The following is a 26,104-nucleotide window of genomic DNA, read 5'->3' as shown; positions in this document are numbered from 1 at the left end:
ATGAACCTGCACTCCAAGGCCTCTTTGTTCAGCAACACCCCCTAGGACCTGACCATTAAATGTATAAGCCCAGCTCTGATTATTGTACTGTTTCCTTCCATGACCCTGTTATTTTCCAAAATGCAGCACCTCGCATTTATCTAAGTGAAACTCCATCTGCCACTCCTTAGCCCATTGGCCCATCTGATCATGAATAGTTTTGCTTTTTCTTTGGGCCCCCTTGCTTCCTATCCCAGTTGACTACAAGATATGGTTTGCAACTTAGGTATTTAAAAGTTACATTTGGTTCTGAATTCATGCTGCCTCCTTTTGCCTACAGCTCCATCTCCTGTTGCAAATGTGCATTGACATGTTATTGGATAAGTAATACTTATCTTTCATGTATGGGTTTAGATTGTGTTGAAACATATTTAAATTATTTTCCTTCTTCAGTATTTCCCACACCAACTTTCTGTAGCTCTCTAGCCAAGATTCTCTAATGGTTCATTCCAATCTGTGTTGTAAATCTCTCCTTCATGGTTCAATAAGCCCGAAATCTGTCTCTGTTGACTTTCTGTGTGATCCCAACCCATTGCCCATGGTAACCTAGATCTATTTGAGTCCAAATGCTTGCATTCCTTGTCAGAGATTTTGATACAAATTTTCGCTGCCCTCCAAATCACACTTCGTTCTAGCTTGGATTTATATTGGCTTTACCAGATTAATAATTTGATCGCCTCAGTTGAACTGTCACATAGCAAGTTTGAGAATTTGAATGCAGTTAAAATATTTTCAAGTGAAAACACAAACTAGGGTTTTCAGTTGCCGATGGACAGCCCAATACATTTTGAAATCAGTGCTCCCAGTTCATGTGTCAGTGCCCCTGTACCACCAGGACACACATTTTCAACGTGAGGGTGAGGCAAGTGGAATCAGGAATTCATCAATCTTTCAAGTACCTTGAAGAATTTATTAGCAGACCAGGGATGACAAGAAAGTTATTGTTAATCAGTAATGAAAATTACCGAATCCAAATAGTCTGCTGTGTAATATTAGTGCACAGTTGTCAGATTCAATGTGGGGACGAATTATTATTTCTTTGACTAAAACATGTGAAAGGTAGGGGTATCTAAGCCAAATCAGGAGCAATTTACTTCATTGACCATTTTCCCACTTCCATGCTGGAGTGAGGCTCTGAGGTGCTGTTTGGTCTCTTCTGTAAAGTAGTTACAGGCCCCATTCAGATTGACATCAGATTTGCTGTTAATATTTTGCAGGCAGCTGCCCTGTCCTGATAACACTCAATGCCATTAATTGGATGCTGTGCTTGCTTTACATATTGTGGACCCTAAAATTTATCTGAGGCTTAGATTCCTAACCCTAAATTGAAAATTAAACATGTGACATAAGTGAAAGGGAAAGTGACACCAAACTATTCAATGATCATTAAAGCTCCAATGGGTTCTTTAATATTCTTTAGGGAAGGAAACATGCCATCTAAAAAGATATAGCTACTGTAACTCTAGCCCCATTTAACTGTACTCCCAAATGGCACTGCAAGTTATTCAGTTCACCAAAAGTTGCCTTATTCGGAAATCTAAGGTTGGGCAATAAATGACAAATATGCTGGTAATGCTCACATCCAAAACAAAACATAGAATGTAGGAATGAGAGTAGGCTATTTGGTCCTTCGAATCTGTTCCACCAGCCAATAAGGTCATGTTTGATCTGGTTGTTGACTCATTGTTCAATTTCCTTTCTGATCCATAACTACTGACCCCCTCTTCTATCAAAATTAACTCAGCCTTGATAAGATATACAGACTCAGCCAATACTGCTTTCTGGGGAAGAGAAGTCCACACTCAAATAATCCTCTGAGGAAAAACAATTCCCAATATCTTTGTTTTAAAGAGAGAGCTCATTCTTGAAGTCTTGAACAAGAAGAAACATCGTCCTGAATTACACCCATCAAGTCCCCTCAAGATCCCTCCATCAGAATGAGCCTGATCCTTAAAGACTAAACAATGAATACAAGTGCCACTCCATTTGAACAAGACTTTTCAAAATATAAAAAATATTGAACACTTTTCAGCTGGTAATGCCTCACAGTCTAGAATTCTAGCCAGTTATTTGATAGAAATGCCATTTAGCATTAAATTAATAACACTGATGTTCTGTCCTAAACCCTGCTTTGTCATTTTTGCAGGTCACATTGCCACAGCCTATATCTTCATATAACCGATGTTTTCAGCTGAAAAAGAGTCAAGCAGAATGTGTATAAATGAAGCAAAGTCTCTCTCTCTCTCTGTCTCTCCCTCTCTCTGTTTCTCTCTCCAGAACATCTAGCAGAAAAATTTCAAATTAACTTTAATATTCACAGAAAATGATTAAATGGAGGAAAACTGTAAGGGTTTCGTCTCTCATGTCTTATTCAAATTTGAATATGTCTTAAACAGATAACCTGAGTGTGATTTTTCATGCTTTTTTTCTCTTGTCCAGCTGTTCTACCTTGTCTTTCAGTCTATTCTCAGGGCAGCTGGAACTTTCCTTGGCAGATGTTGAACTGGTCTTACACTCGAGCTTTAGTTTGGAGATCATATTCTCCAAGAAGACATCCTAACTGTATTAACACCGCTCTCAGAATCCTGTGAATTTGTGTAACTATAAGGTGATCTGATTAAAAACCGAATTGTATTGGGCATAAGAGATCCCACAGTAACAGCAGGTCAACTGAGAGAGGAGGAACTTATTCTCACAAACGTTATCAACATTGAGGCTGTAGTTAACGCATAACAAAAAAAGGCCAAACCTTGCATTAAAATCAAACAAAAAAAAAAGCAGATGCTGGAAATTCAAAACAAAACCAGATAAAGTCAGCACATCTGACCGCATTCTGTGAAAAGAAAGCAGAGTTAATGTTTTGCGTCGGGTGACCAGCTTCAGAAATACTGCCAGATCTGCTGAATTTCTTCAGTAATTTCTGTTTTTGTTTCAGACCTTGCATTATGCTGTTAGCCATTCTAGAAAGATCACAGGGAAAGGATAGGATACAAACCCATCTTATGAATATATTATATGGGGTCTTTACTAAATTGAAATGGCAGATCCATGCAGATGAAAACATCTTATACTCTGTTCACCATTGACACTAGTTGCCTTAAAAGTCGGGTGGCACTGGGGATGTGGTAGTCAATGTTTCACCCCTTTGAGATTACACAAGAACTTTGGCACTGCTGAGACTTGGATGTTTTCAAGTGGATGCTGCTGGAGCTACAGCATGGATCTGGAAGAACCCACAAAGGAAATTTAGGGCCTTTTATTGTAGAATCGGTCATTGGTTTTAATAAGGTCATTCAACTGACCTGGAAAGTAATCCACTTGAACTGAAAACAATCACTGCTAATTTAGCACACAGCCAGAGTCCCAATTAAAATGAATTGTGCCCTGCAATCTACTTTAAGAGAATGTTAAGCTGGTCTTTTTTGAAATGACTGGCAAAGTGCCCCTTCTCTTGTCCACGTCTGGTTCCTCTACTATGTATCTTAGCCTTTTATCACATTTTTAAAAATCAAAGTATCCCTCACTTATTATATATCAAGTCATGCAAAACATGGTTTCACTATAATTTGCTGAATGAGTAGATTTACTATAACCTTTGTCTTCATGATGACACAGTCCTCTCGCTTATTATCAAAGTGGCTGGGTTCATTATGCAGCCAGGCAGTGAAGGTCACTGGGGATCCATCTGTCCATTCAAACAGCATTTGCGTCTTGAGGTCATTCATCCCAAGCCATAGTTCATCATTGGCTACTGCAATAAATACACAAACAGCTTTTTTTTAAAAAAATCTTAGAATAGAAGCATTTAAGGAACTGGCATCCTCTGGTAAAAAAAAAGCAGGAAACTCTGACAGGTGTCCTTCTTGCGTGGGTTGCCCTGGTGTTGCACATATCTGCATGAATCTGTCAGTAAAAAGAGTGCAGGCCCACAATGAGATTTTTAGGAAGGCTGGATAAGATATTTTTGCTTTTCCATTCTTTCTCCTAACATACTTATTCAAGGTCCCGTTGCAGGGATTTCTTTAAAAATTATTCGAGCAGTGATCTCCACCTGGCCCCTAATAGAGCAAAGGATCGGTAGCAGCCATTGATGCTGTAACATCATTTTGATGGTGAAGTCCACAGCATACCCTGAACATTAACTCTATATCCCCCTTCACAGATGTTGTCAAAGACACTGAGTTTTTGCAGCACTGTTTTAAATTCATTGCACTTCTTCTATCTTCCCAAACTCCCCTATTGTGATTCCAAGCATTAAAAGCAATCTTTCTTGCTACAGCCCTCCGCCAACAACCTCATTGGGCCAGAATATAACTGCAGAGTCATGTTTGGATTTCCAACATTAGATTAAGGGAAACAGCTCAGCAAGGGAGTCTGTAAAGTGAGTTCCTCTGGGCCTTGTCAACAAACCAAAGGACAAAAATATTGACACCTCTCTGACAGAGTGAAATACATGGGATCGGTAAGAAACTGAGAACACCAAAAAATTTCCAAAAATCATAAAGACCCTAAAAACAATTCAGTGGAATATCCTGCTTTACCAAATATTTCTGTTGGAAGAAGCTTTTGATCATTCACTTTCAAGTCAAGTGTTAAAAGCTTAAAACAGTTGGTGATGTTCTAAGGACAAACTAGTGTCTTTGAGAATCACTACATGCATTGGCTCATTCCTCCTCCACTATAGAACTTTCTAGAACTGCAATAAATGTGCTTTTTAAATCTTGCATCACAGATTACCCAATGAAACAGCAAGTGGGAATCCTGACAACTAGCTGTGAATTGCAGCTCTGACCAATTCGAGACAGCTAAAATGACAGAGGTGAAAGAAATGTATTCAAAATGGCAAGCTCTAAATGGCACTTATATTTGACAAAGGTCTGATTGACATATGTGCTGAGCTAAGTTTAAGTTTTCAACCTATTCATGTCATGGTTCAGTAGCTTGGTCATGAGTGTTATCTGTTAAGTGTATGTTAAATACAATTGCATGTTTAATGAGCTATGAATACTGACCTCGACATGTAAGAATCTATTGAGGAGTAGATAAATGAGTGAATCATGAACAGGTACAATTACTTTACACATGACATATAGCTTTAAGAAATGGTTTTGCTGTGGTAATCATTGCCTGTCATTTTGAATTCGTGCTTGCTTCATCGGTTTTCCATGTGCATCAGTGGTACAGAGCTTGTTCTTCACTCTTCCTGTGCCACAACTTTTCTCATCATGCAGCAAGGTATATTCACCGCGTGAAATGTGAAATATGCATCAGCTACTATTATTCAAGAAATGGTTTGTATGAATTGCATTTTAAGATGTTGGCACATACTTATTCAGCCAGTCCCTGAATAGTCAAGACATCAAAGACAGAGCCAAATTATACGTTCAATAATCATTCTGGCTATTTGCACTTAGTTTCTGCCATGTGACGACCACAAAAGTGTGCTGTAGAATTCAAGGTACTGTCCTTCCATTCTTCCTTCCTGTTCAAGACCATAGTGATTGCCTTTAACATAAAGGTGTCTTTGATGTTCTGAGTTGTAGGCTTTTACTGTATGGTTTTGTGTAGTGGTTGCATATCAGTGACATATTGAAAGACTGAAATCCTGCCATAGGAGGCAATGGTACGCATTGGTACAAATACAATGCTGGTGGATAGAGAACCTCCTGAACTCTGGGTAAACCAGCATATTGCAGATGTGTTTTGCCATCTCAGTGTTGCCATCGATCATCAACAGTAAATATAACGTTAAACTTATTGATTAATATATTTTGTGACTTCTTTGATGTCCATGTGAACAGAAAGCTAGTTACTATTGTCAAAGTCCAAAGATGCTAAGAGAGAACCATACACAAAGATTCTGAGCATTATTAACAGATGACATTCATGGGTCTTCCTGAAGGTGATTGCAATGCTGTGCCCTAGCTCCCCTTATTACAGTCTTATGTCTTTTGGCTTTGCTAGGCAGCTTTGTCTGGTATCGCTGCCATTTTAGATCCCAGTAGGGTTTTGTTGTCTGTCTAGTGTAGGACTGGCCAATAGATTCAGATGCCCTTCAAACCTGTGTCAATCAGGTCACCTTGGTCATACAATGCAAAATATCTGCAAAAGTTGGGGTGAATCCAGTAGCAATCTCCCAAAGGTGAATTGGGATTTAATGTCAGAATAAAGGTAGAATCATAGAATCCCTATAGTGTGGAAGCAGGCCATTCAGCCCATCAAGTCCACACTGACCCTCCAAAACGCATCCCACCTAGACCCACCCCATCCCAGTAATCCTACATTTCCCATGGTCAATTCACCTACACATTCTGGACAATCTAGCATGGCCAATCCAGCTAGGCAAAAGTGAGGACTGCAGATGCTGGAGATCAGAGTCTAGATTAGAGTGGTGCTGGAAAAGCACAGCAGGTCACGCAGCATCTGAGGAGCGGGAAAATCGTGAACGGCCTTTGCCTGAAATGTCGATTTTCCTGCTCCTCACATGCTGCCTGACCTATTGTGCTTTTCCAGCACCACTCTAATCTAGCATGGCCAATCCACCTAACCTACACATCTTTGTACTTTGGAAGGACACCAGAGCTCCCTGTGGAAACCCACTCAGACAGAGAGACAATGTGCAAATTCCACACAGAGAGTCACCCAAGGCTGGAACTAAACATATGTCCTTGGCACTTTGAGGCAGCAGTGTTAACCACTGAGCCACCATGCCACCCACAATGATGTGCTGCAGTGAGATAGCTGCTCTATCGAAGAATATCTTTAGAAGCAACTAATCACTGCGCAGCATCTGACTGTGATGTAGCATCTAAAATATGCTTTCACTTACTTCAATGGGGATTGCATTATCACGTGCCTTAACAGGCAAGTTTTTATATGATCAAGATTGCATTTTACTGCAGGTATTCCTACTTATCATTGTCATGGCCATGGATTATCCTCAGCCACATAGACATCTGTTTTAAAATCTCTGACTTCATGTAGAAAATCATTTCACCACACATTTGGCACTGACTTACCGCATGTGGCTACTGGCAAGTGAATTAAATAATATGGTGTCATGTGACATTGGCGTCTCTTTCAGCAAATGATGTAGCATAGAAGGAGGCAATCTAGTCCCTAATGCCAATGCTGGCCCATTTTGTCAACTAATGCACTATTGCAAGAGAATTGGTAGTATCACATTACACTCTGGGATTTTATGACCATGGAAAGCATGTCATGACATGGCCAAACATGATAATCAAATCTGTAAATTCTTCCAATATGCCTGTGACAGACAGAAAGAAAGAGTGGGGGAGCTTCCTTTTTGGAGGGATCATGTACCAGCTGCAGTGCAAGATGCTGCATGTAGATTTTTCCATGAGCAAGTGACTTTTTTTTTGTTGGGAGGTGATGGCGTAATGTAATTACTGCCCTAGTAATCCAAAGCCCCAAGCTGTAAATTTCTGGGGACAGTTTGAAACTCGCAGATGATGACATTTGAGTTCAACAAAAATCTGGAGTTAAATGTGAGTCTAATGGTAACCATTTAACTTATTTCTTAATTCACCCATGAACTGTAGGCACTGGGGGCTCGGCCAGCATTTAGTATCCATCCCTAATTGCCCAGAGGGCAGTTAAGAGTCAACCACATTGCTGTGGGTCTGGAGTCACATGCAGGTCAGGATGGCAGTTTCCTTCCTTAAAAGACATTAGCAAGCCAAATGGTTTTTTTACTGGACAATCTTTTTGTTGTTATTATTAGACTCTTAATTACAGATTTCTTTCCTTATTGAATTCAAATTCCATCAACTGTCCTACAAGATTCAAACCCAGGTCCCCAGAACATTCCATGAAGTTAGAATTAGAGGAGCACATTTTAAACATGGGACGGATGAGACTGCTGAGGGATTTGGAAACATAAATGAGAATTTTACAAGGTGCTGCTTAAATTGGAGCCAGTTTAGACCAACAAGCATAGGACTTATTAGGTTAGATTACCTACAGTGTGGAAACAGGCCCTTCGGCCCAACAAGTCCACACCGATCCACTGAAGCGCAACCCATCCATACCCCTACATTTACCCCTTACCTAACACTACCGGCAATTTAGCATGGCCAATTCACCTGACCCACACATCTTTGGACTGTGGGAGGAAACCGGAGCACCCGGAGGAAACCCACGCAGACACGGGGAGAACGTGCAAATTCCACACAGTCAGTCGCCTGAGGCGGGAATTGAACACGAGTCTCTGGCGCTGTGAGGCAGCAGTGCTAACCACTGTGCCACTGTGCCGCTTACCGTGCCGCCCAGAATCTATAATTCTATAGATTAATAGAATTTGATATGAAAAGTATTTGGACAGCAGAGGTTGGACACTACATACAGAGGATAGAATTTGGGAATCTGGCCAGGATAACAACATTACAGTCAGTTCTAGAGGTAGCAAAATATAGATGATACTGAGCTGAAGCACACCAGAGCTGAGTGAGTGGAAACAGGCAATCTCAGTGGTGCAGGTATGTGGTCAACAGTTCAACTCATGATCAAAGATTATCCGGACCTGGAGAGATATTTGCTTCCTTCTCACCACCTCTACAATTAATTCATGGTCCATTTGGGACTTTCCCAACTCATGAGCAGTCACCTGAAGGCCACAATTCACCATCTGCCATATTTACCTGCCTTCTCAGCAGGCAAGAAAAGTGACTCATTTCCTGATTGGGAACCCAAGTAGCCCTTCCTGTCAGGTTTGGGATAGACGTCCATTTGCTCCAACTTGGAGCTAATTGAGCACAATGAAGCTGCAGGGGTGACCCTTGAAATTAAAACCCCTGCCTTTTCCTTCAATCGCCCTGATTCTCTTCTTCCTATGAATCCTACCCCATATAACCTGAAGGAAATAAAACTTCTCAACTCTCTTTCGCATCCCCAATGATGAGGCTGCTACTGACAATCTCGCAGACCTGAGGCTACAGCCTCTGACTGGCAGCTTCTCACAAGGCCATATTTCAAATTCGAAGTCTACAATGCACTGAGAAAAGCACCAGTCAAAAGTTAACAAGCTGCTGCTCTTGCTCGGAAGCTTACTGGTTAAGGAGAGTGAGTCATTCACTTGGAACATACCCTTCTCCCAGACTTGTCTACCATATCTGTCTATTTAAGTCAGTGAGATTGATGGTTCAATGGCTAGGGTGAGAGTCGGTAATCATTTTAGAGGGCCCAATGGCATCAGAGCTATAGGTGATGAGGTTAAGCAAATCAGTAGGTGCATAAATGTCACGGTGTATAAAGGAGAAAAGATGAAACAGTTGAAGTTCAAATATCATCTTATAAGACAAAAGGAAACAGGAGCAGAGGAGTCCATTTCGTTCCTATTTAATATGATTATAGCTGAACATTTACATCAACTCGTGGTCAGGATGGATCTTTTAAAAGGACCAATGACCAATGGTCATAGTTTTAGGATAAGTGGCCGGAATTTGAGAGGGGATATGAGTAAACATCTTTTTCACCCAGAGAGTGATGGGATTCTGGAACTCTCTGGCTGAAAGAATGGTAGAAGCAGAAACTTCCATAACATTTAGCAAGTTGTTAGATGTGGACTTGTAACACCAAGGCGTACAAGGCAATAGGCCAAGTGCTGGGAAAATGGGTTTAGAATAGACAAGTGCTTCTCTTGACCAGAACATTCTCTGTGGGCTGAAAGATCTTTATCTATACTGTGGACATCTACATCTCAATCTCTCAATTTATGCCCATCAAATAATAAAGGGAGCAATTGTTTCTTATAATTCCTCTCAAATATATACTTGTTGTAGAAAATCAAAGTTATAGTATTTAGTACTCACAATATCCAAGCTGGGTAACGATAAAGCTATGTTCTTCAATATTATGAATGCTAACCAAGTCTCCTTCCTCCTTTCGACAGGCAGCCAAAGACTTTTGCCATGTCTTGCGATCTCTGCATAGGATGTAACAATAACCTGCATATGACTGCCATCCCTTTGGGCATGAAATGGGTGCATTGTTCACTGAAAGACAAATTCAAATTTAGTTTAAGTCCAACACAAGTCATTGCACAACAAAGGCATTGAGTTCAAAGGCACTTTCATTGAATCCATATTTTTGTCAGCCACTCACACCACTGATCTTATTGCAAACATTATTAATTTGCCTTGTGTTGGCATGAAGCAGGTGATTTTATCCTTGAGGATACAGGAACTATTCATAAGCCAGCACAGACCCCACATGACTAGATTATCAACGGTAATGTCGATAACTGTGGAAACAATCAAAAAAACACCTGCAGAGTTGGGTTGCATTTATTCTATATTAATGATAGAACAAGATTTATAAGAAAAGAGAGAGATTTCCAATGATTCAGTGAGTTTAAATTTTGAATTTCAGTTTCAATCCACAATCTATATTAAGCAGGATGGTCCTGGATTTAGTCGTATTTAGGCCTCAATATTCTAGGACAATGGAGGGAAAAGTTTGGCTTGGGTATCTCTTTCTGAAATCAACTTATCAGGAAACAAGACGTATTCAAGTTTTAAATGTGAAATGGATTGATCTTAGCCGTTTACTGAATCAGTATGGAGGGACTCACAAATATTTGATACTTTTGGTGAGCGGTTTTTTACAAGGTAGGGAAATAAACACGAAAAAGAAAGTAAGGATATAAATGTGCAGAGAAATCTGTGGTTCCTTTTAAACACAAGTACTCTCAAAACTTAACAGAATTATGAACAGAAGTTGAACAATGAATATCACTTCATTAAAAAGCTGAGGAGGGATGTATTCCACTTGTACCATCCGGACACAGTGGGTCACCACTTCATATGGATTGGATCGAAAATAGCCTTTATGCGCCTTCCCCTACTACTAGGCAATTATTCTATTAGAAAAATTAACACTTATATTTATCTAATAACAAAGAAACCTTTTAAATATTTCAAAGGCCCCGCAGAAATCTGGTTGCTGTTGCAAAGGTGAGGAGTTAAGCCAACAACTGGCACATGACTTTTGTAATCTTGTATACTAATGTACACTCTAGTCCCATAGTTACTACCCAAATTAAATAGCTTGCAAACAGCAAGTTGATACATTTTTACTTGAAGATTTTGCTTAGTTTCCTTTTCATTTTTTCTGTCAAAATTAATTCTGCATCTTGAGCATTTCTTCATACCTTAGTCCCCTGTACTCACCCTGAGTTCTCCTCCTATGAATGCTTTCTAATCTATCTCAATCCATTTTGAGATCATGATCAAAACTGCAGACAATATTACAGAATCAAGTTCACCAGTTATCAAGAGACATTAACTTAGGTATGTCTGCTTTCTCAGGTGTGCATACAAAAGTCCAACATCATCATTTTGAAGAAAATGAGGATAGTTCTCCACTATCCTGCTTTAGACATATCTTTTAACTGATGTCAATTAAATACAAATTATCTGGTTTTTTTAATCAAACTCCTGTTTATGAGATTAGCTGCTGCATTTAGTACATTACAACATTGACTACTTATAATATTAAAGGTGCTATATCAATATGGGGTAGTAGAGTGCTCTGGCACACCTAAAGATTATGAAAGGCGCAGAAAAATTCTAATTCTCTTCATTTTCTTTATTTATTATGTCCTTGATTTGTTCTAATTTCTATTTAATGCCCTCAAAAATTTGCAGAAATAGTAACCGCCTGTATGCCTTCACCGTATGATTAATGTGTCCTCAATTCCTTTCTTTTAATGACTTATCCCAATTACTGGAAATATGTAAGGGGTAGGAGGTTCAGAACAATTCTATCACATGTATGTTTCTCATGGAAGCTGATGAAAAAATTGGATAATATGACTTGTTCTCATGGTATGTATATATCCACATATGAATGGGTTGCCTAAAACCACACAAGATCCCTGATCCCATTTTACCTATGATTGTTCTGCACAACATGAATTTTTTAAATGGTTGAATGAGTTACAATAAACAGTTCTGTGTGAGTTTTTCACGTACAAGATGGAGGATTCCTCAAACTAGGCCAAAACCATACAGAACCTAAAGCAAAGCTGTGACCATGTGATCAGTGGACGTTGCTAGTCTATTCATTAATGTGATACTCAAAGAAGCCATAAGCAAAAACAGAATGCCATTATATCGTGGTACTCCAGATTCACAGCCATTATCTGAATTCATGAACTTAGCAATTCATGCAGTTGGGCTCAGTTTTAATGGCACTGTGTATTTCCAAATAAGTGTGGCCATTTGATCCCCTTTACAACAGCTCTCACTAATATCTCTGTTAGTATTGAGGAAAAACACATAGTCATTTGAATGATCTTTAATCTCAAAATCTTGCAAATTTCTACAATATAAGTGATATACTTTGAATCTGCAATTTATAATCACCTTATTTCAAAGGTAATGATGTATAAGAATAGGGAAATCTTCATAAAACTATACAGGCACTAGTTAGGCCGTCACTGGAAGACTATGCACAGTTTTGGGACACTTATCCAAAATGATATACAGCATCAGAGATAGTCCAAAAAAGATTCTCTATGCTGACACCAGGTAGGGAGGGAGTGTTCTTTGATGTAAGGTTGAATCAGTTAGGCCTGTACTGTTTGGAGTTTAGAAGAATAAGTGGCAACAATAAGAGGTGGCATTCAAGATTTCTAAGGGACATGACTGAATAAATGCAGAGAATGTTTCACCTTGTGTGAAACTCTAGATTCAGAGGCCATAATATCAGAATAAGGGGTCACTTATTTAACACTCAGATGAAGGGAAATTTCTTCTCTCAGAGAAGAATGCGTTACAATAACCAGTTCAGTGTGAGTTTTTCACATACAAGATCGAGGATTCCTCAGACTAGGCCAAAATTACTCAGGACTTGATAGGGAAATTCTTTACAGCAGAGGGCTGTTGAGGCTGTTGGGTAATTTTGTATATTTAAGGCCAAGATAGACAAGTTTTTAATCAGTAATGGTATGAAGTGTTTTGGGGAAAAGGCAGGAAAGTGGAGTTACAGATAATCAGATAAACCACGATTTCATTGGGAGGGCAGACAGCATGGCCTGAGTAGCATAATTCAGCTCCTACATTACATATGTAAATTATCAAAATAGTTCTGTAATTTGTGCTGCGGCTTGTTGCTCTTCCTTCTTTTGTTTAGAGCTAGGTTGTATAAACCATTGCTCCCTCCCAATGGAATCACATTATTGACCTAAACCTTGTCAAAATTAATATAAACCCACAATTGCCATTGTAACACTTAGAGTAGAATTCCTTCAAATGGATATAATGCTATTGAATTCCCAAGCTGGAGAACTTTCCAGAAAAACAATTTATAACATAGAATTAGATGTTTCCATGTATTCTGTTCAGATGAAAAGCAGGATGTGAATGAAAAGCACAAGATCTCGGAGGAGGAGCAAACCATTCAGCCCCTCAAGCTTGTTCTGCAATTCAATAAGATCATGACTGATTTGATTGTGGCCTCAACTCCACTTTCCTGTATGCTATCCATAACTTTTGCTTCTCTTGTTGATCAAACACCAGCTAAAGTCAGCCTTCAATATTCAGTATTCAATGACCCAGGCCAGCCTCCTGGGGAAGAGGATTCCACAGACTAATGTCTCTCTGAGCAAAAATAAAAACATATCCATCTCCAACATAAATGGGAGATGCCTAATTTTTACAGTGTGTTCTTTGTTGTAGACTCCCTCACAAGAAGAAACACCTTCTCAGTATCCATCCTATCCGGTTCCCTCAGGAACAATGTTTCAATAATGTCACCTTTCAGTCAACAAAACTCTACTGAACACAGACATAGCCTTTCCAACATTTCCTCATAAGACAATCACTTCATTCTAGGAATCAGTTGAGTTAAACCTTCAATGAACTTTTCAATGAAATTACATCCCTTCTTAAGAAAAGAACATGTGGCTAATTCAGGGGTTACTTATAATGACTTGGATGTGATTCAATATAAATATGAGCCAAGATTCTCCAAAATATTGACATTTATGTTGTAGTCAGCGTTAGGGAATCCTTGCCTTGTATTCCCTGCCTCCATTTGTTGATCACATGCTTTGTATTATCTATATTCCTGTTTCCTTCCTTTGTCCTTAGCAAACTCAATTAATTCAGAATTGTTGATTACTAGCTGATCTTGCAACAATTCTAAATATTGCTAAAGTTGCAACTAGAGTGTTTTGTGTAACATAGGTGATCTACTTTCGGAAGGATAGAGCATAAACAATATAGATTGACTCAGATAATACCAGAAATGACAAACTGCAGATATGAGAAGAGATCAAGATATTGAAAGGAGAAATTACATTGATAGGGTAACTAAAATTACTCCTGGATTTGAGTTTTAACAATAAGGGATCATCAATTTAAAATCATGACCAAAAGGATGAAGAGGTAGGGAGATTTCTTTACATGTCAGTTGTTGGAGCATCAGTTGGTTTGTCAAGCTTGAGGCAGAAGCTATAGTTTGCTTTGACAAAAATTGAAAGAGTATTTGAATCACAAGATGGTAGCTTTTTAAGAAAGATGAACAAGTGTAGCTTTGGTTTGAGGTGCTCTAGCAAACAGCCTGGACAATTAAGATGGGTCAAATGGACTCCTATTTAGTGAAGCAATATGGCTCTGTGTCTTGTTTACCATTCTGTCAGTCTGTTGTCTAGGTACCTGAAATACTCAGCACTAGAGAAAGGAAACAGAACATGACACATATCCCATAAAAAAGCTATAACTCAAGCAATAAGGAACAACATAAACCAATAACATAAAATGATGTCAGTTTTGCAACAAAGAATAAATAAAGTGTCTGCCTCTATACGGATCAAGTCAATAAGGAAGGATGTATTCTATGTACAATATCCAAGAAAACAATTTAAACAAAATGCACTTCTACCTATGGTACACGTAATGTATCTTTTTCTAATATCTATTGAGAAAAGTCACCTTGAGGCACCTCAGTCCATTTGGAATTTCCTCCTAAGGACATTGTGGGTCAAGTGGATTGCAGCAGTTCAAGAAAGCAGCTCACCACCACTTTTTCAAGGGCAGCTAGGGACAGGCAATAAATGCTGGCCCAGCTATCAACATCCATATCCCAGAAGTGATAAAAAAAAGAATCAGTAGTTATGTCTTAAGAGATGTACTTGAAGCACAAGAAAATAGATTTTGAGAGGTACAATTTTTTTTTAAAAGTGTTTCAAAATCAATATGTAGATCAAATTTGTAGAGATTATGACCGGTCAAGTGTGTCATCTATTATTAAATATCAGTCAGTGAAATTCTGCAGAGCCGGGTTGCTACAGATGTGAAATACAAAGCTGCACAACGTGCATTGAGTACCTTCTATTATGTTCTGAGCTTGAACAACAGGAGGGAGCAACGATTTATGCAAGCTGTTATAAGTTTATAGAATTCAAGACCACTATACAATTCTGAAAATTTTAAACCACAACATTTTACTTCTTACAGCTGCAGATTCTGTTAGCCACTTCACCCGTGGCCATCCATCATACAAATGTCTCAGCAAGGGGTCCAGCAATCACTTTCTGAGCTTTCCACAAAGTTCTGGGAAACAACTGATCAGGTCCTGAGGATTTATTCACCTTTATGCGTTTTAAGACATCCAGCATCTCCTCTTCTATAATATGAACTTTTTTCAATACCTCACTATTTATTTCCCCAAGTTCCTTAGCTTCCATATCCTTCTCCACAGTAAATGCTGAAGTGAAATATTCATTTAGTGTCTCACCCATCTCCTGTAGTTCCATGCATAGAAAGCCACTTAGATCTTTAAGGGGCCCTATTCTCTTCCTAGTCACTCTTTTTCCCTTAATGTATTTATAGAATCCCTTTAACTCTATTTGCCCTTTTTGTCCTCTTGGTTTCCCTCTTCAGTATATACTCCTGCTACCCTTATACTCCGAGGGATTCACTTGATCCATTGTCTATACCTTTTTCTTGACCAGAGCCTTAATTTTTCCAATCATCCAGCATTCCCTACCCTACCAGCCTTGCCCTTAACACTAACAGGAGCATACTGTCTCTGAACTCTCATTATTTTATGTTTAAAGATCTCTCACTTCCCAACTATCCCTTTACCTATTCCAATCGGTTTAGGATTAGAGTCAATAGCACACAATCAATATTCTATGATTTTACCACTGACCAGAAACTTAAATAGTTCAGTCACACAAATAATTTGGGCATAAGGCCAGATCAGAGAGACTTCTGCTGAAATTAACTCACCTCCTGCTTGCCCAAAGTCCAGTCACCATTTAAAATGTGCAAATCAAGAGTGTGATGGAATAATCTCCACTTAACTGAAGCATGCAGCTTCAACAAAACCTAGACAGCTTCACATCATGCAAGTCAAAGAATCCCATTCAATCAACATCTTATTCCTCCTCTTACACATTCCCTCTGCCACTAGTGCATAATGACACCAAGCTATATAACCTACAAAATGTACTGCAGCCACTTGCTAAGGCTCGTTCAATAGCACCTTTCAAACCCAAGACTTCTACAATCTTGGTGGACAAGGGCAGTGTCGCACGGGAATGTCATCACTTGCAAGTTTCCCACCAAACCATGTGTCATCCCAAAACAATATTAGCATTCCCTCACAATTGTTGGGTCAAAATCATATAATTTCTTCATTGTACTCTTGGTGTAAGGTGCTAAGCAATGTTTCAATAAAGTGGCTAACTATCAACTCCTGAAGGTTAATTAGGGATGGATAGTAAACGCTGGCCTTGCCAGTGACGCTCATACTTCAGGGATGAATAAAATAAATAAACCTATGTGAGGAGAAGTTCTGTTTAGTTATTGATAATGATGTTGGTATCTCCTAGTCTCCTGATGTTATACTGGCAGATGATCAGTAGAGCTCCAGGAGAAATGGCATATGCTCTCATTCAGCCATTCATATTGTTTCTGTGGTAGCTTCATCAATCTTCCAGCAAGGTTATAACATTTCAGAGGAAAAGCCAGGCTGAAATATGAAAATGCTAATAAAAATTACCTCTATTTGGTTTTGCGAGATAAATCTATAATATGTTCTAAGAAGAAAACTTCCCGACCAATACACTAACAGACACAGGAATTCTTAACTCAATTAAAGCAAGATCTTAAAAACATCTATCCATGTGAAATTTGTTGTTCTGTGTTCAAACAGTATCAGTTTCAAATGGTTATAGAAGGACTAACCTTCAACAGCTTTAGAAGAATTTCTGTTTTCAATATCATTCTGACAAATATATCCCAGTTTCAGAGAACAAGCATTGTTTTCCCACTTTGCTCCCACTAAAGGATTCATAACCACGCATGCATGCTCCGGCTCAGATGATGGATATCCTTGAGTTTACAAAGAAAGAAAAACAAAGTTAATGCGCCATCAACCAGTTTGCATATGACACAAACATAGATGAGAAGGCACGAGGTAAGGACAATGCAAAGAATCCATCGATAGATATAGACTGGTTAAATGAAAAGGCAAAAATTCAACCAATGGGATATCATGTGAAAAAAATGAGCTTGTGCACTTCAATGGGAAGAATAGACAAGGTCAATATTATTTAAATGGAAAAAGACTGCAGAAAGCTGCTGGACATTGGGATTAGAAGTTCTTATGCATGAATCACAAAAGGTTTGCATCCAAGTTTACAGAGTTATAGGTAGGGAAAGAAAGAAAATTAATTTTGGCCCATATTTCAAAGAATTTAAAGATTGGGAAGTCTTATTAAAGTTATTCATGGCATTAGGAACTTTCCCCAATTTGGGGCAACTGGAGCCACAGATGAGAAAAAGTGAGCTCCTGTAAACCAATTCCCATTCTTGCCTCACTCCTCCTTCTGCCTATGACCCCAACTCCAGAAGAAAAATAAAAATAAACTTACTTTCTTGAATGGTAGACTTCAAGAACCAAATATCTGAAAGGCACCCAGCCACCAAACCGCAAATTGGTGAACAATATCTCATCTTCCCCTTGGGCAGCCTACAGCCCAGAGGACTCAACATTGAGTTCTTTAATTTCAAATAACCTCCCGATCCCATCCCCTGACTCCCTTCCCAGCTCTTCCCCTTTCCTTCCACTGCTTCCTGTCACCTATCAGATTAATTCCTCCCATTGAGCAACCAGGTCGTACCCACTACCTGTCTTCACTTATCCCTACTTCACCACCCTGCCCCTACCAACCCCCTTTATCTGCAGCTTCCCCCAGTGCTGAAGAACGATTATATCCATAATGTAGACTTCATAACCTCCTGATGCTGTGTTCTTCCAGCCTCCTGCCTGTCTACTTTGAATTCCAGCATCTGCAGCTTCTTTTGTCTCTTAAAGATACTTGACCTTAGTCGCCTGTCAGCTCTTAATGAGCTGACTTGCAAAATGATGAACTGATTAATAAGTCAATTTTGTAACAACACTCCATGAACATAAAATTAAATTTTCAGAGCCAATTTGTTGTTTCTCAAATGTGATTGATCTCAGCACTGTTGAAACTATGATTGGACAAGTTATAATATTTTATGAATTTTAATAAGGGTATGTGATGGGCATGCTAAAATTTGCACTGATTTCAATAATTCGCAGGTCTGGGGAAGAGTTCAGCAAATCACAGCCTCTATCTGAACCATGAATGACAGACCAAAACTTCAGGATTTCCATATCACTCTATACACTACTCTGATGTGGAAGAGGGCACTGTTGGTATAATCAGCAAGTTTGCAGATGACACGAAGATTGGTGGAGTAGCAGAAAGCATAAGGGACTGTCAAAGAATACAGGAGGATATAGATAGACTGGAGAGTTGTGCAGAAAAGTGGAAGATGGATTTCAATCCAGACAAATGTGAGATGATACATTTAAGCAAAACTAATTCTAAAGCGTATTATACAACGAATGGAAGAGTCTTGGGAAAAGTTGATGGGCAGAGAGATCTGGGAGTGCAGGTCCATTGTACCCTGAAGGTTGCTGCACAGGTGGATAGAGTGATCAAGAAGGCATATAGTATGCTTGCCTTCATTGGATGTGGTATTGAGTATAAGAACTGGCAAGTCATGTGAAAATTGTACAAGACATTGGTTCGGCCACATTTAGAATACAGTGTACAGTTCTGGTCACCACATTACCAAAAGGATGTGGATTCTTTGAAGAGAACACTTATGAGGATGTTGCCTGGTATGGAAGGTGCTAGCTATGAAAAAGAGGTTGAGTAGGTTAGGTTTATTTTCACTAGAAAAAAGGAGATGGGGGTGGGGTGCAGATCTGATTGGGGTTTACAAAATCATGAAGGGTATAGACAGGGTGGATAGAGACAAGCTTTTTCCCAGGGTGAAGGATTCAATAATGAGAGGTCACGCTTTCAAGGTGAGAGGTGGAAAGTTTAAGGGGGATGCACACGGCGAGTATTTCACACAAAGGGAGGTAGGCATCTGGAACGCATTGCCAGCAGAGGTGGTAGAGGCAGGCACAGTAGATTCAATTAAGATGTGTCCGGACAGATGCATGAGTAGGTGGGGAGCAGAGGGTTACAGATGCTTAGGAATTGGGTGGCATTTTAGACAGTAGATTTGGATTGGCTCAGGCTTGGACAGCCAAAGGGCCTGTTCCTGAGCTGTAAACTTTCTTTGTTCTTTGTTCACATGCCCAACTTCCACAAGTTGTGTTCTGTTGCAAATGAATGATTATGATAAATGGTAATAGTTTACCAAAATCCCCTAATCCACCCATCTTAAAATCCACATATCCTTATGTTCAAATTTCATTGCACGCTGTTCGTTCTGAAATATCAACTTACCTGTGTGTCCACAAATGGTGCTAATCCAAACCAAGACTTGTGATCTAATTATATGGTGCGCAAATCTAGTGATGCTCAGTGTGAATGCCAACATTTGTGACGTTGGAACCCAGGAATTCTAGGGCACAGGCAATCAGCTCAAGAATTAGTTATTATTTTTATTTCCATTTTGTTACATACTGAAACATTTCTATTACTTACCAGGAGCCCAATTCAAGTATCTGAAGGGACTTTGATCACTCCATTGCCAACCTCTGTCACGATCCAAGCTATTTAGTCCTATCCAAAGTGATGTCTCAAAATCATTCATCAGTCCTAAATGAAAGATAAATGCATTGCTCAGAACAGTTACTAATAACATCATCTCATTCTCATGTTTTGGGACAATTGATTTCCTAAAACAAGGTGAGGGTCTGCAGAATTAGAACCTTAGTCAAAGTAGGGCCTGTAGCAGCCTAAGGAAAAAATGATTGATTATTAGTATTACAGTGAAATTGAATACATTCCCTTAACGAACAAAACAGTTCTGTGTGCATTGAAATTTATATCCCTCAAACAAAGCTGAAAACAGGAAATGACAAATGTTTACACAAACTCTCAGAGTTGTAGCCAAATGGTAGATCTTACCACATAGAACTGCAGAGGAAAAAAGAACAGCTTCAATTAGTATTAACTAACCCAAAGCTAAGAAGAAATGGCACACAGAAGAATGAGAGTTACAAGGACCAAGCTCCACATGACAGGAGACACAGAAGGGTCAACAGCAATCCAATAAGTGAGGTCACAGGTCATTGGAAGTTGGCTGGAAGCAATTTCATGAAATGAAACTTGCTGCCAAAATCTTAAGGAAGTTGGTGTCATCAATATTGGGACATTTGAGCTTTTAGCATTGCAAATGCCCAGAATTGGATACAGAGAATCACAGAATGATTACAAAACAAAAGGAAGTCATTAAGCCCATTCTATACAGGCTTTCCAAAGGTGAAATTCACTAAGTGTTACTGCCTGACTGTCTCTCCTCAGATGCACAAGTTATTCTTTTTCAGATGATGACCCACTTTCCCCTTGGTTGTCTTTAGTGAAGCCACCACCATCACACTTTAAGGCATTCCAGATCCTTACCATTCACAATGTTAAAAAGCTTTTTCCTATGTTGTCATTACTTCAGGGATCCTTTGTTCTTGATTCTTCCACCAACGGGTATAGTTTTTCCCATCTACTCTGCTTATACTCCACATGGTTTTGAATCTATCAAATCCCCTCTCAACCTTCTTTTCTCCAAGGAAAGGTTCCCCAACCTTTCCAATCTATCTATGTAACTTGAGTTCTTTTTCCTTTCAACCATTCCAGCATATCTATCCTGCATTCTCTCTAGTTTCTTCACAGCCTCCCTGAAATGTGATGCCCAGAACTGGATGCAATATTCTATCTACTACTTGCCTATTCCTTCATTTTGTCAATGTGTTTTAGAAGTTTCTACATGATATTCTTTAGAGTTAACAATACTTCCAAGTTTTGGATTGAAGCAAATTTTTAAGTTGTGCTTTTCCACCAAGGTCTAGGTCATTAGGCTATATATGAGAAACAGCATAGAACCTAACACCAATTAGGGTGAATGCCGCTCAGTTTTTTTTCCCAGGGTTGGGGAATCAGGGACGAGAGGGCATCAATTTAAGGTGAGAGGGGTAAAAATAAAAGGGAACCTGAGGGACTTTTTCTTTATAGAGGGTGGTATGCATGTAGAATAAGATGCCAGCAGAAGTGGTTGAGGTGTGTACATTAACAAAATTGAAAAGGCATTTGGACAAATACATGGATAGGAAAGGTTTAAAAGAATGTGGGCCAAGTGGAGGGAAATGGGTTTAGCATTGATGGACCGTTTGGTCGGCATGGACCAGTTTTGGCCAAAGAGCCTGTGTCCGTGCTGTAGGACTCTATGACTCTACGACTCTCTTCTATGGTCTAACTCTGTTCACAGATCTGTTGTGCAGAAACTTATCAAATAGTGCACTCTATATTAACAGCAAGAGTTCTGGGCTGCATATTATTTAACTAAATAAGTGATTTTGTTTTTTTTAATGTCGATACAGTGTGCAAGTTATTAACTGTGAAATATGCAATTTGTAATACCCATGACTTGCCATCAAAACATACAAGCTAAGTAGATGCATTTCAAAGAGAAATAATTACATTTCAATAATACTTTATTGGATGCAAAACAACATGATACCTCTAGAGGTCATAAAAGACACTGTATAAATGCATGTTCTTTTTATTAAGGAAACTTCCTCACATTATTTATAAGAAATTGGTAAAATATACACAGAAATGATGGTTGGAAATTTAAGAACAAAATGAATGTGTAATTGGATTCCTTTCACCGAATAGCCATCATGAGACACACAGGTACATTTTAATTCAATTTATTCCCCTGGACAGGGGAGATCATAATCTGTTTGCAGTTGAAGTGGGCTTTATTGTGAGTTTATTTTAACCAAGCTATGAAATTAGCATCACCAATGAGTACAGGCCCAATCAACTCACCACTCTTCAAAAGACATCCTCATCTACTTGTCATCAACCTAGTGAACCTTCTCTGGCCTGTCTCCAGTACAGTAGATCATTGCTGATATAAGGGGACCAACTGTTCACAGTATTTCAGCTGTGGTCCAATAATGTCTTGTACAGTTTTAGCAAGCCCTCCCTATTTTTATACTCATTCCCTATGAAATAAATGTGGACGTAACTTGTAAAACATTCAAGTGGCACCCCTTGCTGATTCACTCTTTCCTCACTCTCTGTAGATACTTCATATCACTATTTGAACTGCCAATGCATGAGGCCAATACAGGTCTTCATTTCATTTTAACATCTTAGTCTCTCAGTCACACTCCACTACTTCTCCCTTTCACATAGTCTCTTATCAGACTCAGAACCCTCTATTTTATTCCTTCAAGATTTGGAGGTGCCGGTGTTGGACTGGTTTGGACAAAGTTAAAAAGCACACAACACCAGGTTATAGTCCATTTGAAATTTGAAAGCACTAGCTTTTGAGGCACTGCCTCTGTGTTTGTGATTTTTAACTTCTTTCTTCAAAGGAGAAGATAATGCAGGGCCTCCAGCTGAGAACTGAGATTGATAGATATCTCCTCTGATACTTATTGTGGCTACATTTGACTCAGAGGAACAACACTTTATCTGCTGTTTGAGCACCCTACAACCTAGATGACGCAACATTGAGTTCCCCAATTTCAAATAACCTCTCTCCCCATCTCCTGACTCCCTTCCTAGACCCTCCCCCTCCATTCGACTGCTCCCTGCCACCAACCAGATTCATTCCTCCCCTTGACCAAGCAGATCGTACCCTCCACCTGTCTTCACCTATCCCCAGTTCACCACCCTGTGCCCGCTTCCTTCTTTATCTGCAGCTCCCCTTACACCCACCCTCAGTCCTGAAGAAGGATTACACACAAAACGTCAACTTCTCTACTTCCTGATGCTGCCTGGCTTGCTGTGTTCGTCCAGCCTCCTGCCTGTCTACATTTGACTCAAAAGTAGGAAAGAATGATGGAGAAGCAGAAAAGTCTTCTGGAGGGAATTGCAGAACATAGGGCATAGGCAGTGGAAAGCATGGACAGCAAGGATGGCTCAACTAAAATTGGGGATGGACAAGAGACCAGACTTGAATGAAGTGCAGATATCTCAGGGATTTGTGGCGTAAAGGAGAGTACAGAGATAAGGAGATCAAAGAACATGGAAGGATTTGAAAACAAAGATGATCATGATTTGTTGACCCAGGAACCAATTTGGTCAGTGAGTGCAGGGTGATGGGTAAAGAAGACTTTGTGAAAGTTAGGATACCGGTGCAGAGTATTGGTGAGTTCCCATTAATTGATGGTAGAATGTAAAGGGCCAACAGAAACTTTGTTGCAATTGTCAAGTTTAAATCCTTAAAATATATAAACATAGAAACTGTAATATAGGAGCAACAGTAGGTCATTCATCCCATCGATACTACAACAATGATTCATCCTCTATCTCAGTGCCAAACTCTTGTCACCATTAGTGTCCAGAAAACTATCTCTTTTGTTACAAATGTACAATGACCTGGCACCACCCTGAGCAAAGACATTTCTCCTCAACTCAGTCCTAAGTGATCCACCCCATTTCTTGAGACCATGACTCCTTGTGCTGAGCCTCATGGCCTCATAGGGAAACATCATTGCAACCAGTCTGTTTGGCTCTGCTGGAATTTTACACATTTCATGAGACTCCCTCTCATTCTTTTAAACTCTAGTAAATAGTGGCCTAGTTGACTCAATACCTTCATGGATGACAACAATATGCTATTCTAACAATTATTCTGGTGAACTTTTGTTGCATTCTTTCTATGGTAAATATAAGTAATAGAGCCATGGACGAAAACATCAGAAGGAAATAAATTGGAATAAGGGTGGAATACACAATGTGCTCTGCTTTCTAACTTATTTTTAGCTACAAACTTGTATGCATTCCTGAATCCAAGTCATTGATAGCCATGTTGAAAGTTAAGGCCCAAGTGAGGTGAGGTGAGTAGGGAACATTACCTCGTTACATACCACTAATTGCAAGTCTCCCTAATTTCCTAACTGTGAACCAGTTATCAAATGATGTGACACAATTAGATTCATATCTATATATTTTCAGTTTTGCGAATAATTTCTTGTATGAAACTTTGACAAGAGTCTATTTGGGATCTACACAGATAAGCATGCATAGACACAACCTTCTCCGCCTGAGAGTGACCTCTTTAGAAATCCAATTCAAATATGAGCTAAACATCCTATTGATGCTGCCTGTCTTTGCAGAGCTCAAACTTGCCCAATATGTTCAATCAACAGGATGCAATGCAGCAACTCACCAAGATTAGAGTAACAACAGCTGCCTCAGCAACAATCCTTACAGTCTGAGAATTAGAAATAAATGTTTCAGCTTTATTTCTCATATTTTTAATCTCATTTAACACAAATAAATGCTCTAAACATAAATATAGTCCATGTTCAAACAAGAAATAGCACTGGATACAACCTAAAAATATAGGTATTGGAAAGATTTGGTTTTCACAAACTAATAATAGATGCTTTTGAGACCATTCCTGCAGCAAAAAATCAATAAAATTAATAACTGCTTTGCTTGAGAATAACATTTGAAAAACATTTTTGTTCAATAATTTGTTACCTGCGAGGTATGTCTGTGTATGCAGCTCTGTCACACTCAGCAAGTCTGCATTCTGTTGCTGACAACTCCTTCTTGCTTCATGCCATGTTAAAGCTGAATTATAGAGGACTTGGTAGCAGGTGCCTGTTAAAGGATCTTTCTTCCATAAAGTACCACAGGTACTGGCTATAAAAACAGACAGGTTTTACCATTAAAACTGTGTATGTCTAGAAACTATTTAATTTTTCTGTAAAGTAAAAGAAAATCTGTCTCTTCTGGTATGAAGTTAAAAATCACACAACACCAGGTTACAATATAGTCCAACAGGTTTATTTGGATGTGATAGCTTTCAGAACGCAACTCCTGCACCAGCTACCTGATGAAGAAGCAGCGCTCTGAAAGCAAGTGCTTCCAAATAGACCTGTTGGACAATAATCTAGTGCTGTGTGATTTTTAACTTTGTCCACCCTAGTCCAACACCAGCACCTCCATGTCTTCTGGTATATACATAAGCAACACATACCTATTTGCATCCACAATTAATTAAATATTAAGTCCGTTTGTCTATGATATTTTTTATGTTTCAGCCAGCATGCTCATACCATGCAGAATTGAAGGAAGTTGCAAGACTTTATTAAATATTTCCTCCAGAAATGAATGAGAATATGATTGAGAGTTACTAAAATGGAGCATGCCTTAATAAAAACATTACTTCCAGTGCAATGTTCCACAAGTGGTCAAATGGAAAAGTCAATTGGGTTGATACTTCATGTACTGTGAATAGAGATTAAAGACAGTTCATTTAATCATAAAACCATCCAACCACCATCGCCTTAAATATTCCTCCTTCAATATCACTTGGTGTCAGCAGTTTGTGCCATCTATAAAAGACACTGCAGCAACCCACCAAGGCTTCTCCAGCAGCATTTTCTAAACCCATGACAGAACTGCAAAGAGTAGCTTGGAAAACTAAAACCTGCAGGTTGCCCTTCAAGTCACACACCATCCTGAGTTGCAAATATGTAACCATTCCTTCACCAGTCACTGGTTCAATGT

General features: G+C 39.1%; 1 protein-coding gene across 1 annotated transcript in view; it reads right to left on the bottom strand.

The window, feature by feature from the left end:
• mrc1a (mannose receptor, C type 1a) overlaps positions 1 to 26,104 on the bottom strand; it is a 154,569-nt gene that overhangs the window by 91,111 nt on the left and 37,354 nt on the right. Inside the window, exons 4-8 of the mRNA XM_060824977.1 lie at positions 25,070 to 25,234; positions 20,054 to 20,167; positions 17,262 to 17,408; positions 9,873 to 10,055; positions 3,633 to 3,790 (exon numbers count right to left, since the gene is read on the bottom strand). Coding sequence (XP_060680960.1) covers positions 3,633 to 3,790; positions 9,873 to 10,055; positions 17,262 to 17,408; positions 20,054 to 20,167; positions 25,070 to 25,234 — 767 coding nt within the window. The remainder of the gene's footprint in view (positions 1 to 3,632; positions 3,791 to 9,872; positions 10,056 to 17,261; positions 17,409 to 20,053; positions 20,168 to 25,069; positions 25,235 to 26,104) is intronic.

Source organism: Hemiscyllium ocellatum, chromosome 5 (genome assembly GCF_020745735.1).
Source record: "Hemiscyllium ocellatum isolate sHemOce1 chromosome 5, sHemOce1.pat.X.cur, whole genome shotgun sequence".
Taxonomy (NCBI): domain Eukaryota; kingdom Metazoa; phylum Chordata; class Chondrichthyes; order Orectolobiformes; family Hemiscylliidae; genus Hemiscyllium; species Hemiscyllium ocellatum.
The sequence above is the reverse complement of the archived record's forward strand: the minus strand, read 5'-3'. Positions and strand labels throughout refer to the sequence as shown.